Raw genomic sequence first — 17,269 nt, 5'->3', positions numbered from 1 at the left:
CAATAACCTGAAATAACGCAAATATTTCAACACTTTCTTTTTCCCGCCTGCAAACCAGAAACCGCCCTTAACTCGGGGAGAACAACTCCCATACTAAGACCTATGTCACTGCGTTTACACGGATCGTTATGTTTTAGATTTTAGATTTACATTTTAGAGAACTCTCCCCCTCAAAAATGAAAACCCCGGTCTCCCAATGAACGCATCTGAACAGGAGATTAAAAAAAGAAAGCTAAACGTCATGAAAAGGTCAAATACAACATTTTCAGGTTTTACTGACTGGTCTGTGAGATTGCTTAATATAGAAAAAATTCGCACCAAAATCGTTCCAACATTAAAATGGTAGGTGAAAACGCCGTGACACAAGTACATGGAATTGAAGTTGCTCTCTCCGGGTTATGGGCTCCTGTGCAAACTTTATAATTCGTGACGTTACGCTTGGTAAAACTCAAGACCGCTCAAATGACAAGCTTGGGTTCCCTGTGTCAATTGAAACAGTTTTCTCCCGTCTTGATCTCAGCCCGCTGTCGTCGCTTCATAACGCAAAGTTTGATCCCGCATTTGCAAGCAAATAACAGGGAGAACGTCCGCAAATTCTTGCCGGTGGATAAGGTATTCGCTACAAAATCGTACTTTCGCAATTTAATGTATTTCTACCTGATAAATGTTTTCCAAGTCTTCTCGCCATTTGTTTAGAGCTTGGTAAAAATTTATTCAGTTTATTTATATTACTTCGTTTTCGAAATACAGTCGCGTCCCTTTTATTCAGTCTTTGTCGGTAACATGAAATTGCAGCTAAAATAAATCGCACTCGTTGTTAAATTTTTCTTTTGCAGAATTCACAAAATTGATCTTGAGTAATTCCATACTGTAATAACTTGAAGAAGAGGTCAGAGTCTGGAACTTATAGGTAAGTTATTTGGCCATGGGTTCTTGCAATATGGGTCAGTACAGTTCTTTGCTACAACAGACTTCTCCTAAGGAGAGATTGCTAAGAAATTTGAGCTTTATAAAGAGCTGAAAAGGAAATTATTTTAAAGTTTTCAAATTTCTGTTTATTTCAATTTTACAAGAGGCCGTTTCATGCTAAATATTTCTTCTGCCTCGCATGTGTTGTGTTACTTTCTGTTTGCTCTTCCGGCAGGGGAGTGTTGGGGAAGGGGTGGGGGGGGGGGGGTACTTGCATACGAAGGCTATAAAAGTACCTTCGGGTATTATGTTCCTTAAAATCGTGTGAACTAAATTGTACGAGTTAACACCACCTATTGAAAATTGTACTAATCTTCAAGTGATAAACAAGACGATTTAAAAAAGAAAGAAGTTCATTTACCTGTGCTAGCTTAAGATGCCTCTCTTGGATGTCCTCTTAGATCTGTTAGATAGGGAATCATTTCTGGTTTTCTACCATTAAAAAAGGCATCAATCTTCACTTAGTATATTTCCCACACATAGGGTCAGATTTTTAGACCTCTCGTGGAACATACCCGTACACAACTGATGAGGTAATCCCTCCGGCTTTCTTCCTTCCTGTCTAGATCGAAGACGATTTTCAGTTACGATTGATCATTACAATTCCGACAAAACCTCTGAGTAATACTCACAAGCTTTTTATGATTATCCAGAGCGAACGTGGATGACAAACACTTCAAACGAAATTGGCTAAAATTCGTAAACGAATTAATTGAAGAGCACTATAGCTACACTGTAATATTGTCCGGCAGATAATCTGTTAACCATAAAAATCAAACTCCATTTTTGGCAACATCATACAATGGTCTTCGTTGTCTAGACCTGTACATTTAAACAGGTGTTAGCTTGTAGTAAGAAATTGTAGAGTTGCTTATGCACATTTTAACCACCATATTTGAAAGACTTTTAATTTCTCGGCGCTCAGCCGCAGTACTGTTGACTACTAGGTGCTTTGACGTACAATTAATTTATGAACTATTTCTTATTCTGAAAAGGCTGTAAAGTAAATATGTCGGTAAATGTGAAACGGTGCGTGATCGGTAGGGTCAGCACTCGTTAACATCCGTCGAAAGGCCCTCTTATCTTCGGTCAGATTTCGCAAACGTATGACGTCACGCTCGCCTCGTGATTCCTCCTGTGACTCTTGTAAGCTTCGCCTTGATCGTCCACTCTGACTTTTCTGATGACCTGATGTTTGTTTCGAGGTTTTGTCTTGCTTTTTCGATCATCCCTCGATTGATTCAACCAAGAAGATGCCACTACATCTGTTTGGAAAGGATGGTTTAACGTTTCGCCTCGATCAAGCCTCTTAGTGCATCAACAAGGTCCTTTCAGAGGATGTTACTGAGTAACATCCCATGAATGGCCCCGGATCGAATGGCATTCATGAAGAATTACACAAACAAGCAAATAAAACTCAAATGAACCACTGCCCCATTTAACAACTTTTTCAAATATTGGCAGGAATATAAAAAGTAGAGAATCATCCATGTGTGTAATGTCTGTCTCCGTTGAATAATAATGAATGCTTGCAGCAACAACAACAACAACAACAACAACTTTATTTGTACCCAGCTGTACCCTACATTGATTTACATGATACAAAAAAATTAGATAAATATACAGAGAGAGTACAGGCTGCCCATAATAACCATTGAGGCTAAAAAGATAGGGCAGCCTCACTTAGGAAATTAATAAATGATTATATTAAAGGGTCAGGTACCGCACACCACATACAGCTACACAAAACATTGACACAAAAAAAGCGAGAAGAAAAGGAAAGACAGCAAAAGAAAGCTACCAGCACAACGGAAAGCCATTCTTGCACTAAGCTGTCTGATAATTTATGCTCTGTTTCATCCGCTGAAGAAGCACAAAGCTAATCGAAGATTTTGAGGCTCGAAATACTGTAAAATTTTCCCTCTACAGGGCAAGCAACGGCTTTGGAGGCACAGGTGAATAGTAGCTATATTATTATACAGTGGCAGATCCAGACCTTCAGATAAGGGGAGGGGGGCACCCAGTCATCCAGACCCTGAGATAAGGGGGGGGCAGTCTTCCAAAAAATGTTTTCGGCCCTTTGGGCGTGGCCTCAGTTTGGTCTAAAAATAAGAGGGGGGCCCGGGCTTCCCAGGCTCCTCCCCTAGATCCGCCACTGTTATATACAAAGTGGGCTGTTGACTATAGACCTTACTCCAATTTCCCAAAATGTCATTTGCTTAGTTCGTTGGCACAAGCAAATCTCTTTGAGATCTTAACAGTGTCCATAGAATCCACAATCGACAGTTGGCCAGGTATGCATAAGTAGGCAGTTGTTTAAACAAAGGCTAAGACAATCCTTCTTCATGGTGCTTCTTGAGTCGACGGAGGGTAGAAAACGTCCGCCCTGGATGCTACAACTGGTGTTCAATAAAATCCTAACGTTTCCACTTGACCAATTTTGGGTTGAGAAACATGGCTGCAGTGATGGTAGGGAAGGGGGATGGGGGCTGCTATTTACATTAAAGGCTATTCCCTTTCACGCAAACAGCTGTGACTTTGCATGGCTGAGTTTGTCTGCGTGGTAAGCATATTTTGCATAGTATTGCCACAATTTGTAATAGCAATGACTGTAATATTTTACAGTGAAACTTCTATTAAGCAGACCCCCAATTAAGCGGACACCCTCTCTTAAGTGGACACTAAGCCGGGTCCCGAGATGGACGTCTGATATTTCCCATTATAACAAACCCCTATTCAGCGGACACCTCTATTAAGTGAACGCGGACACTAAAATAAGTTGTATTTGGCTAATTTCTATTGTTAAAAACCTCTATTAAGCAGACACCGGACTGAATTGACAACAGTAGTATTAGATTACGTCCTTGAAATACGTACTGAAGTCAGTTAATGTTTTTGCATTTACAATTAAATTAAAGTTGGTAATGAAAGGTAATGAACTTGAACTCTGGATAGCTTCTTTAACAACTTGCAACTTTTTCACAGTACAGAGTAACCATTGAATGTTGATCGTTAACAAACATTTCACAATTTTTAAAACCTCTATTAAGTGGACACCCTCTATTAAGCCGACACTTGGGAAGGTCCCGAAGGTGCCCGCTTAATAGAGGTTTCACTGTAATTGATACAATAATAATGTAATAGTAATGATTATAATTATTATAATTTACATTGTTAGACAAAGAAATATTTTTAAACTTTCAGTATTCTGAACATCACTCGAGTTCTTAAACTACTGTTGCAAATGGTAGCATTAACATGTATAACATTTAGGTTGTGCAGAACTTGAGCAGGGGAAAAAATCCCAATTTCCATCTGGTACTGTACAGAACCTCTAGATCTGTTAACTGACACCTCCTATAAGCTTACATGCACCTTTTACTAACAGACACTAATCTGGGTTCACAGCAATTAATTTCTACGTTAAAAATCTGCATTAATCCAAACTATTGTGGGTAAAGACATCTTTTCTTGGTAACAAACATCCATATAGATCGGTCAAATCAGACCTAAAATTCTTTGCAGAATAGTTGCCCACTTGATAGATCATAGCTATAGCAAATACTCCTCTCTCTATGGCAGTGGTGGATCTAGGGGAGGCGCCCGGGGGGCCCGCCCCCCCCCCTTGTTTTTAGACCAAACTGGTCTAAAAATCTCAGGGTCTGGATGACCCCCCCCCCCCCCCCTCGCCAACCTTATCTGAAGGTCTGGATCCACCACTGTATGGGGCACTTCGGTTGAACAGATACCTTTGACAAGCAGCATAATTCCAGAGTTATTTGGTCAACACTTTGATACTGAATACGAAAACAAATTTACATATAGAGGGAGAAAGGAGGATCGAGAGTGCACCAAAAATCGATCCACCAGTCAAATCACACGGTCAATAATGCACAAGAAAACTGAAGGGAAGTTTAATGATGATCAAACAAGGAAAAACAATCTTACTGTTGAATAACTACTTTTCCATGTTTGTTTTTGCTTTATGAAATTAAATAGCATCTGCTCTACTTGATCGAATGACAGAGCATTTCGTTTTTTCTAGAGTGACATGCCTTTACTGTGAAAGAAGCTGAAGGAACAATTACAGCAGAAGAGGCTTTAAGGTACACTTATAAACTAATATTCAAGCAAGACCTCAAAGAAAACAGGGAGTGGGGATTATTTACAGAGAGGGAAGGGCTAATGCAGATGGGAAGATACCATTTCCAAATTCTTTGGACCCTCCCCTTTCAGTTTTTACAGGACATATTTTTGACAAAACAACAATAAGCCAAGTCAAAACTCTGAGGGGTTACTTAAGTTGAATTAAAAATATTAATTCCACCATTCATTCATGGATGTACTATTAAACAGACGTATTAAAAAAATTCTTGAACCAACCCATTGACCTGATAGGCAACCTTTCCCAAGAAATAACTTGCAGATATCATGTAGATGAAGAGTTCATAGTATCAATGGCTTCGAACCAAAATGCACAGTTTAAGCACATTTTCATTTGCAACCTTAATTACAAAGCATAAAATAAGTAAGCCTAAATAAATAAATAAATAAATCTGACGAAATTTATGTAAACATGGCTTCAGTGAGTGTCCACAGGTCCTATGCTAAGTGTGTCCTTGATACCAAGACTTTGATCCTCCCCACCTAGGACAATGGGTGACTGTCTGTGCCTCCCACTGAGCTCTGCAATTATCAACAACAACAACAACAACAACAAAACTTTATTAATAAAAAAATAAACTTAAAGAAGTATTGCCCGCAGCTAGCAAGGCTATTCGAGGCGGGACAATGCGTGCAAAATATAAAAATAGAGACTAAGGCTATTAACATTATCATTCTCAGCAGAGGCCTGATTCAGCTCAGTGGCTAGGGCAAATAAAGAACAAGGTACTTGCCAGTCAAAGCCTCTAGTGAACACTGTTGCTTACTGAAGGGGTCGTGTCAAAATAGCCCCCTCCCTACCCCACAAATTTTGGCCCCCAGGCCTGATCCACCCACCCACTGTTAGGGCAGTCCCTCGGCTATCCAGCTAAACTGACCAAGATGGCAAGCCCCCTACCATTTTGGACACTGGACTGGCCTGGTGCCGGGCTGTGCCCGGCGCCAGGCGAAAACCTAGTGACCAGAAATCAGACAGAAATATTATCAAATAATATTATTATTACAGCCTCATATTTTGCGCACTCTCTTGACCTTGTATGGTGAAATGACATAATAGTGGAATAATAAATAACAATATTGATCCTTCTCCTCAAGTGTGAAATATAAGTATGGCGATTTTTACACTGTACATGTATTCAATAAGGAAAGTGATAATGTATAATTGTCACCTAGATACACAGCCTGGTGATCTGGGGCCATTCAAAGGATGTTACTCAGTAACATCCACTGAAAGGTCCTCTTCCCCGCGGAGTAAGAAGAGACTTGAAACATCAAAACATCCTTTAAACGGAGGCAGTGGCATCTTCTTGTTTGAATTGATTGGAATCAATCGAGGAATGATGGAAAAAGTGTGACAAAATCTCTCACCAAAAATCAAACAAGTCAGATGTAGACGATCGAAGTGCAGATGAATCATGATCACATATTTAACTTCGAGGCGAGCGTGACGTCATACGTTTACGAAATCCGACCGAAGATAAGAGGGCCTTTCGACGGATGTTAACGAGTGCTGACCGATCGGTAGATGGCATTTGCATAAAGTTGTTAACTCTCACTGAGGCTATGTTCACACTACACCGGAAAGGCTTTTACAGGAAGTCTGTCCACACAGAAGAACGGAAATTTAGACGCGATTTTTGTTACGGAGCAAAACTGAGCCGCGCCGATCTCTTAATAGCCTGTCCCAGGCTCTTAGATAGTGAGGAAGACGCGAAAGGGAATGGTATGCGCAATAAGGGGGGCAGTTTCCTCCCGTTTTACTTTCATGTTCGCGCTTTTTCAATACCCTCGGACCCGTCTATCTCGGAGCCTGGAACAGGCTAATCTCTTAAGTGCATATTGTACCGGCTATTAGCTTTTCGTGCTGATGAAAAGCTATCCCGTTTAGTCTTCAGATGAAATTGATAGCTTTCATGGTGATTCTGAAGTTCAATAGCATTGCCTGTGAAATAACAAATCTTAGTGTAGCTTAGTGAGTTAAGCTCATGATAGGTTCGACGTCTGGCTCAGTTAAAGGGACAGTGTCCCGATTGTGCGCACGCGCGAGCGTCATCTGTTTTTTCTTCAAAAGACAATAGAACTGTCATATTGACTCGGCAAGATTTCCTTCCGGATCGCACCGCCGACGGAGATTTGTTGTTTACATTCTCAAGTAATATTTTAGACTTTCGAAAAAGTCTTTCGTCTTATTTAAAATTTGGCTCGCGGCACAAAGACTCATCGCGATTCATCGCGTGATTTGCACGCGTTCTAGCCTCAAACGGTTGAAAGATATAAATAACAATGCAATCTCAACGCTATGAATCATCGCAAAGGTTAGTCAAAAAATTATATTATGATTTCATTGCACTAGTTTTTTCTAAACATGTAGCGCCTGTTTGTTTGATTTTGTCGGCCGTAGAGAGATTCATTTAAAATTCTACTGACACGTCGTTGCAAAACATTCTGCTTCACGAAGCTTAATTCCACAAGATCTCCTCAGTCACATCAATGTCTAAATGTTTTCTTTCTTACAGTCTCAATTCTTGCTGTTTCATTTGTGCGTATTCCTTTCACAATTATCTGAGCTTGTATGGAAGCTGGCGGAAGAAATAAGCCTTCAATCGGCATCAAAGCGCTTCCCATCATTTGCTCCTCCGGCCAACGGTAATAAAAGTAACGCCAAAAAATCCCGATTTTGCCAAAATCGAAACCTAACGGGAACAATATATCATTGATCTGTAATCCTGAGATGTTTTAGTGTAGTATTGAACTCGGCCAAGCGCGATACCAACGGATTTTTCAAGGTTCTCCTCCCATCTTTTGATTTCGCGACATCGTGTCCCAAAATCAAAGTTTGGTGCATGCGCAGTAACGGGATACTGTTCCTTTAAGTTTGTCTGAATGAGTTTGGATCGTCCAAAACGTTTTATCCGTCTGCTTCAGACAGATAGAACGTCTGAAGATTGTCTCCGTATCATGCAACGAACTAAACCAATAAATATAAAATTTAAAATATAATAAATGTATATGTACCCTTCTCGGGATTAAGTTTATTACTCATCTTTAAATTGCTTTATTGGTCTGATTCAGTTGCTTGGTTCGACCATCGACGCGTCCTAAGTTCGACGTCTGACCCAACAGACGATTTTAACTTAATTTAGGTCGGCCTAAATTAGAGTTTGGTTCGTCTCATTTAAAAGTTCGACGCATGGCCTAGGCCTTAGCTGTCTCGTAAATGTTATGTTAAGATGAATAAATTAGTTAACGTACAGCACCAACTGCTAATTGAGAAAGAGGGCCAGGCCGAAACTCGCCATATAATAGGCTGATTTGGCAACAGAATGGGAACGTCAGTTGACGACGGCGCGCACAAATCAAACAACTGGCTTGACCAATGGCAGACGACAAATTGGGCACCGGAAGTCGAGTTTAGCCGTTTTCGCGCGCTTTCCCGTCGTCAAATAACGTTCGCGTTCTGTTGCTTAATCAGTCTAATATAGGCTATAAGGGGAATCTCCTCACGAAATGAGTACCTTTTTCGCCCTTCAGGTAAATGAAAGGGCAGAATTTCACTAGCTGAAGTTTTAAATGGGTAGGGAAAATTGTCAAATGGGTTTGTTGAATAAAGTACCTACTGAAAGGGCTAAGGGACGAAGAGACGCATTTTATGGCTGTGAAAAAAACAAGAAAACTTTCTGGCGTAGTGACTTATTTGTATTTAAAAGGCAGCACAGTTAAAGCAGTTAAAGGACAACGAAATGTATATTTTTAATAGCCAATGCCAGGAAATTATACAATAGAACCCGGTAACTCGAACTCTGAAGGGAAACCAAAAAAAAATTTTCGAGTTAGCGAGGGTTTGAGTTATCGGGGTTGATTGAATTTTCAATTCATCGTTTCAGTAATTCATATTGATAGTTCCTGATGTTTAAGCACTTCAGTGTGTATAGTACAGTGTTCATTGACTTACTGTATTTCATTAAAAAAGGGAACATGATAATGCATTCTTATGATAAAGCGTGATATGTTTGTCGCACCAATTGAAATCAAATTTCTGTAGGGTTAGTTTTGACGTTTTTTACTGATATACAACAGGAAGCGCTAATGAGATGGCATCCGAGTGGGCTAACAAGAACCACAATTCGAGTTATCGGGATAAATTTCAGTGAAATTTTTATCCAGGGAAAGGAAATGTAGTTCGAGTTAATGGGGAATTCGAATTAATCTGAGTTTGAGTTAACCGAGTAAAAATGACTGAAAAAGGGGATGAAATCCAAAGGAAATTGAACTTAATTCCAGATATCCGAGGTTCTACTGTAACAACGACCAACATTTCGCTGACGTCTTTCTTTTAATTGGCCATCCTACTGGGCGAGCGAGGAGACCGCGATCCTTTTCCAGATCGTGCTTTTAAAGAATCCACATAGTCGCCGATAGTAGGAACAGCCTGACCGGAGGCAGGGAAAACACACAAAAAACTGACTTACACGATGGTCGGTTGCTAGGGCTTTTCCTCCCGCAACTTCGTAAATTCAATTTTTGGCTCACAGAGCAAATGTATTTTATATTCTAAATGAAGCAAGACGTTAAAACATCTTAATTAGAGAAAAATTTTCTCGAAATTTTTACCATTGTAAAGGTATTTTTGACGTTTCTTGAAAGTATGACGTCATAAGTGACGCCTATTTTAAGTAACAACATTAAAAACTTGCAAAGCAGTGTTCAAACCATTACAAACATTTTTGCTACACAAAAAGAATATGTATAGTGAAAACCCCATCTCAATCGGATAAAATGGCGTAAAGTTACAGCTAATAAAAGAAATCAAATTTCCCCCCACATGACCATATATGGTCAAAATTAGGGGGATTTTAAACGCGAGAACAATGAATGTATTGTCACAGAAGCAAGGAAAAAGTTGCATAAAATCAAAATTGATGTTTTTTCTACTTACTTTTTTTTTACTTATGTGCTGCTATGACGCGTTTTCGTCACGAAATACGTCATTGTGACTTCAAAATGACGTATTGCGTGACGAAAAACGTGTCATAGTACCACATACCGTAAGTAGAAAAAACTACAATTTTGATTTTATGTAACTTTGTCGTTGCTCCTGTTCCAATACATTCAATGTTCTCGCGTTTAAAATACCCCTAATTTCGACCATATGTGGTCATTCGGGGGAAATTTTAATTTCTTTAATTAGCTGTAACTTTAGTCTTTTTTATCCAATTGAGATGTAGTCTGCTACACAGCCGTTTTTAGTGTCGTCACGCAATGTGCCTCCCCACTAACGGCTGCTGAAAATCAAACCACATTCCTTTCCCGCGGTTAGCCAATTAGAATTCAGCTCCCATTTTCTGGAAGGTGTTCGCGCCACGTTTGGGGTATGGTGACTCCTCCAATCACAGCTTTGCTTTTAACGTTGCCCAATGTGTGAATGATAGAACTATCAAAATCGTCACGTGAAAACAAGCAATCAACTAGAGTAGTGTTGTAGTTGTCGAGCCCTTTCAAAATTTTTGAGATAAGCAGCAACAGCAAGCAAGTTGAGCAAATTTGATACTCAACATGGATGTGCTTATAAAGTTGCTGCGTATAGTTTCGGCAAATCGCCTCTCGATAATTTATGAGATTGTTTTTGTTTGAATCAGTACCCCTGAGAGTTTAGTCTTCACAGTCTTCACATGTGCAACAACATAATGAGCACATCCGGCACATGAAATTCATCATACATATGCACGTTAATAACAACCAACCGATCCTGGTCTTGTAAGAGTCTTGTAGGCTTATATCAAACCTTTTTTGTTTTTCACTTGGAATTTTGTTAACCGCTTAAAACAAACTTTCTTGCAAACAACCTTTTCATTGCTTGCAGACACAGAGCCCATCAAAATTCCGCGACGATTGATTGGTTTGTCGAAAACTGAGAAGCGTGTTCGCTCCTAGCACCCTGCGGCTCACGTATTGTCAAGTTTCTTATACATGATTGGTTTGTTCGATAGACCACAAACACAAAGGGAAAGGAATATGGTTCGATTTTCAGCAGCCGTTAGTGGGGATGAGCGTTGCGTGACGACACTAAAAACGGCTGTGTAGCAGACTAATTGAGATGGGGTTTTCACTAGAAATCACAGAATTCTATACAGAAAACTAATGTAAAATTTTTACCATTTCTTTGCCGAATTTTTGTTCGGATGCCAAATTTGGACATCATTTATGACGTCACAACAGAAGTTACATGGGATGAAAGAAAAACCAATAAACAGGAAATTTATCAAACTACTTCCCTGTCAAGCTTCGTTACATTCGATGCATTCTACTTCTGTCTATGGCCTAAAACTCTCAGTTTTGAGAGGTATTTGGGAGGAAAAGCCCTAGCAACCGACCACCTGTTACTTATCACACCAACGTATTTATAGTAAATTTCATACGCGGTATATCTGTGTCGTCAACAACTATAAAACTGATATCGATGAAGTTCTTTTCAAGAGAAGGATCCCGGATAACGAAGTTGCCGAGTGGTGACTAATTATGAACTTTTCGGTCAAGTTTCTGACAGACATTTGTAAGCTGAAGAGCGCACCTTTTTTTGGAGGTGTGCAAGGACCAGGATTTGCTTCCTCTTAATTGATTATTTAATCAAAACTAAGGTTTATTTATTTTATTTTAAGCCATGACCGCTTCTTACGTAGGATTACAGCATTATATTCATTTTAATATAAAATTTATAGTACCGTCATTACAATACAAGATATCTTTATCTTTTATAACAATACAGTTTAAGTTGAACAAGAACACTTTTATAAGATAGGTAATTAAAAATAGGTATAATATAGAAGGATCAAAACAGTGATTGGTGAGGAGACCTCACAAAGCCAAAGGCTTGTACAAGGGGGTCCCCTAATGATATGGTCATTGATTGAAATAATTTAGAACGAGGGGGCACAAGAATACGAGAGTCTTTAGTCAGTTTCAAAGGTACAAGAAAGAAACAGAAGACGCCTGAGACGAATAATGGAAGGGAATTCCAAATTTTGTGGACCCAAGTATAAAAAAGTAAACATGATGATGATTTCACAGGTTTTTTTGATATATTTTGTCCAAAATCCTCTTTGCTTCAGTTATTGCACAAAACCCTCTTAAAAAAACACTTACTCCTTAACAGGTCTACAATGGCGAAACGTATCACGACACTAGAGGACATCAACAAAGAGGTGGCTATTGCTCAGGAGTTAGGTGACAAAGCCCGAGAAGGAAGGGCCTATAATATTTTCGGGTCCATTTATCTAAAGCTGGGGGACTATCAGAAAGCCATTAAGTATCACAGCAAAGATTTGTCTATTGCCAAAGAAACGGGAAGTCGTGCCGGTGAAGGACGGGCCTATTGCAACTTGGGCAACGTGTATTTTTTCCTGGCTAAGTACCAGGAAGCCATTGATTGCCACAACAAACATCTTGCGATTGCTAAGGAAATTGGAGACAGGGTTGGGGAGGCAAAGGCGGATGCCGGTTTAGGCAACGCTTATATCAGTCACGGCAAAATACAAGAGGCCATAGAGTGCTACAAAAACGTTCTGTCCATTGCAGTCGATGTGGGCGACAGGAATCTAGAAGGGCGAGCGTATAATAATCTCGGTGCTGCTTATCATAAGCAAGGAAAATTCTGGGAAGCCATAGAGTACCACCAGAAAAGTCTAACCTTTGCCACTGAGGAAGGCAACCAAGCTGGACAGGGCAGAGCCTATTGTAATCTTGGAGCTGCTTATCAAAGCCTCGGCAATTACAAGAGAGCAGTGGAGCATCATGAGAAATACCTTTCTATTAGTAAAGAAACTGGAGATCGTGCCGCAGAGGGACGGGCTTTTGGCAACCTCGGCACTGATTGTCATTGTCTCGGAAAAGTCGAAGAGGCCTTGGACTATTACATGCAACGACTCTCTATTGCCAAAGAGCTGAAGGACAAGGTTGGGGAAGGAAGCGCCTATTGCAATATTGGCAACGCGTATCAAGATTTCGGAAAATTTGAGGAAGCCATCAATAACCACCGAAAACACCAGTCAATTGCAAAAGAAATCGGCGACAGGATTCAGGAGGGAATGTCCTATTGTAATCTAGGCGTCGCTTACAAAAGCCTAGGTGATTTTCAAAAGGCCAAGGAGTGCCACGAGCAGGATCTTCAGATTGCCAAAGAAGTGGGAAATGCGGCCAGTGAAGGAAGGGCGTATTGCAACCTTGGGTGCGTTTCTAGGATCCTCGGAAACTTCCAAGAAGCCATACAGTACCATAGAAAACATCTTTTTATTGCCAAAGAAATGGGAAATGAAGCTGGAGAAAAAGAGGCTTATGGTAATCTCGGCAATACATTTCAAAGTCTCGGAAACTTCCAAGAAGCGATCAAGTACCACAAGAAACGTTTATCCATAGCCAAAAAATTAGGCGATAAGCTCGGAGAAGGACGAGGCTATATGAACCTCGGTAATACCTACATTAGCCTCGGAAAGCTTGAAGAGGCGAAAGAGAACTATGAAAAGCGTCAGACAATTGCCATCGAAGTAAGTGATAAGGCCGGAGAAGGGCGAGCCCTGGGTTCCCTAGGTAACGTAGAACAAGAGCTCGGAGACTTTAACAAAGCCCTCAATTACCACAACCAGCACTTGGCAATTGCGAAAGCCACCTGCGACAAATACAGTGAAGGGCGGAGCTACTGCAATCTCGGCGAAACTTACAAAGGCCTTCAAAATTTTGAAGAAGCCTTCAGCTGTCACAAGAAAGCATTATCTATAGCCAGAGAGACTGGTGACAAGGAGCTAGAAGGAGTGACCTATGCTAACATTGGCGAAATACATCAGTCGCTTAAAGAATTTAAAGAAGCTTCGGAAAGTTATCAGTCAAGTGTAAACCTTTTGAATATCCTTAGGGCTAATGTTCAGGCTGAAGACGTGTGGAAAATAACTTTTCGAGAGCTCTACCGTAAATGTTACCAAGGTTTATGGAGAATGCTTTTAAAACTCGAGAAGATCGAGGAGGCTTTGTATGCTGCTGAGGAAGGTCGTGCTCAGGCTTTGGTCGATGACTTGAAAATACACTATGGCTTAACAGAACCACCTGTAGAAGAATCAAAGGAAACAATTTCTGACCTGTTAAAGGAGTGTGCTACACAAATGGTGTTTATTGGACTCGAACGGAAGAAGATCAACTTTTGGGTCCTCGGCAAGGGAGGTTCAGTAGAGCTCAGAACAAAAGAAATAGAGGGTGGACGTGAGGGCAAAGACTTTGTAACCGAGTTGATTGAAACTACTTTGAATAACATCGGAGCTGGTGTTGGTGTGAGATGCGAGAATCGCTCACTAGATGCGCTAGATGATGATTCCTCCCCTTATAGAAACGGAGATAAACCGCAAGCGGAGTCGTTAGACTGTACTGTAGGATCTCTACAGCCGTTATATGACGCTATCATAGTTCCCATTGCAGATTTATGTCACAGTAACGAATTGATCATTGTGCCAGAAGGTCCGCTGGGCCTTGCTCCATTGCCTGCACTTAGTGAGTCTATAAGAATTCGCACCATTCCCTCGTTGACAAGTTTAAAACTGATAATAGCTTCCCCCGACGACTGCCACAGTAAATCTGGGGCGTTGCTGGTTGGAAATCCCTGTTTGGAGATGGTTACTAAATGTGGTAAACCCGTGTTTAAAAAGCTCGAGAACGCTGAAAAGGAAGTAAAGAAGATTGGAGGGATTTTAAAAGTCCAGCCTCTAACAGGAAAAGAAGCAACCAAACAGGCAGTGCTGGATCGAATCACTTCTGTTGCACTGGTGCACATAGCCGCTCACGGAAAAAAAGAAACAGGCGAAATTGCTCTGGCTCCGAATGCAGGATGGGAAGAAGGTCAAGAACCAAGATCAAAGAAAAAGGCTCCCAAAGAAGAAGATTATATTTTGAAAGTGTCAGATGTCCAAGCAGTGCGTCTACATGCAAGGCTTGTTGTGCTTAGTTGCTGCCATAGCGGTCGAGGAGAGGTAATGTCTGAAGGCGTGGTTGGTATTGCTCGGGCTTTCTTGGCGGCTGGTGCTCGGTCCGTTCTGGTTTCGCTCTGGGCGATTAATGACGAAGCTACCATGGAGTTTATGACAAGTTTCTATCAATACTTAGCAGATGGAAAAAGCGCTAGTGTTGCTCTACACCAGGCTATGAAGTCTCTTCGGGATTCAGAAAAGTTCTCTGCCATCAAGTTCTGGGCTCCATTTATCCTTATTGGTGACGACGTCACTCTTGATATTGGAAAAGAATGACAACAGAATGGTAAGTATAACTTTATTTGACATTTTTGTAGATACACACTATGTCTTAAGCCTGGACCTCAAACGCCGCCAAAGTACTTGCAAGGTAGCTTCCGGTACTGCTTGCGATACCACTCCGACACATGAGGTGATAGTGCCACCGGCAACGAGAAACATCGCAGGTTCGAATTCCCCGCCGGCATGCCTGAGAAGTTAATCTCGAGTTGACTTCGCAGGCGTGCTGGCAAAAAAGACTTTTAATTATAAACTGAGAAGACTTGGAAATCTTTGCTTGTGAAAGATGGCACTAATGAATTTTCCGTAAGACCTTGGGCGATATAAATCGAAAAGACTTGGTAATCTCTTGAAAATAGGAAGTTAGGACAGAGAACTGGGGGAAGACAAGACTATCTTCAGGTGTAGATGTATTATAATTCCAGAACAGTGTATAAGTTTGCCCTGGAAGAACTATATGTCTTTGCTGGAGGAACACGACACATTTGTCTCTTCGAATTGAATTGGCTTTTTGGGTGTACTTAATTTTCTCAAAAGTTTTTCCTCAAAATATCATGTTGAAATACACCAAAGACACCCTGCATTTATTTACCATGCCAGCGTAAAAATAGACAACTAATCACACGGTAAAGCTTTGATTTGACTTTCTTTACAGAGGATGGATGATCAGGAGGAGACTCGAGACTTGCCAAAGGGGAGAACTTAAAGAAGCAATCCAGATAGACATTCAGTTACAGGCACTGATATATTACTGGACAGTTTGCTTGATATGTGCTTTAACTGTTTCATTTAAAATGACTGTGCTTTGACTGGAAGTATTCTTATTTGATTTAAAAAAAAAAACATCTCTTCGAATGTTTATTGCATTTAAAACAATCGTAAGAATTATTTTTTTCTGCAGCAGCTAGTTTTTATGACGATCCAGAATTTCTTGATTGACACTTTTACTGGTGGCCTATAGGGATAATGGAGAATAATACAGCATAAACAAGCATTTTGAACAAGACTACTATCATTTCGTAGTTTTAATGAACTTTTTTGGTAGATCATTACTATAAATGATGAGTACAATGTTAAAGTACTAGGTAGGTAAGACGACACCCAACGCGAAAACTTTTCTGGCATTTACCATAGGATCGGTTGATTATTAGACTGCGTTTGCAAAAACTTTAAAGAAGAGAGAGGAACAATGAAACAATTACTCGGGTGTATATGCACGTTCCTTTATAATTTGTTAACCCAATTGTAACACCCTTTTCAAAAAAGCCTTATTTCAGTCTGTGCAATCTCAATATTTGTCTCTGTAAATCTGTAACACTTGACTTAATTAATTTTAGCAAAAACTGCGATTTCTCCAATTTTTCGCAAGTTTTGGAGAAATCGCAGAAATTGCAGTTTTTTCTGGGCACCCTTGTACCTACTCCAACACTTGTCTTAACTTATTTTAGCAAAACTGCGATATCTCCAATTTTTCGCAATTTTAGGAGAAATCGCAGAAATTGCAAACATCCCAGTTTTTGCTGGGCACCCTTCTACCTCCTTTACCACTTGAATTTAGTAATTTTAGCAAAAAACTGCAATTTCTCCAATTTTTCGCAATTTTTGCTACTGCGTGCAAACTTGGACATATCTTGCGTCAAAGCAGGTGGTTTTCCGGGCCAATAACTTGTACACTGGCCATAGCATCTTCACAGCAGACTTGAGATTGTAGGATTACAGGCTCTCACTTTTTCCGGTGTTCGTTTAGCCTAGTGCCTACAATACTCTCTTTGCCGTTTCACCGATGTACGTACTCCTAGACTGCATGAGATTGGTATCTACTCTGCATTACTATCCTTACATTTGATTTTGTAATT

The 17,269-nt window shown here is 40.3% G+C and overlaps 1 protein-coding gene across 1 annotated transcript; it reads left to right on the top strand.

The window, feature by feature from the left end:
• Positions 1-488: 488 nt before the first annotated feature.
• Positions 489-16,760, top strand: LOC140944225 (uncharacterized). Its single transcript, XM_073393350.1, has 4 exons — positions 489-612; positions 837-910; positions 12,284-15,420; positions 16,069-16,760. The coding sequence occupies exon 3, from the start codon at positions 12,291-12,293 to the stop codon at positions 15,408-15,410; it is 3,120 nt and encodes a 1,039-aa protein (XP_073249451.1). The 5' UTR covers positions 489-612; positions 837-910; positions 12,284-12,290; the 3' UTR covers positions 15,411-15,420; positions 16,069-16,760.
• The last annotated feature ends 509 nt before the right edge of the window (positions 16,761-17,269 follow it).

Source organism: Porites lutea, chromosome 7 (assembly GCF_958299795.1).
Source record: "Porites lutea chromosome 7, jaPorLute2.1, whole genome shotgun sequence".
NCBI lineage: Eukaryota > Metazoa > Cnidaria > Anthozoa > Scleractinia > Poritidae > Porites > Porites lutea.
This window is presented reverse-complemented; position numbering and strand designations above follow the sequence as displayed.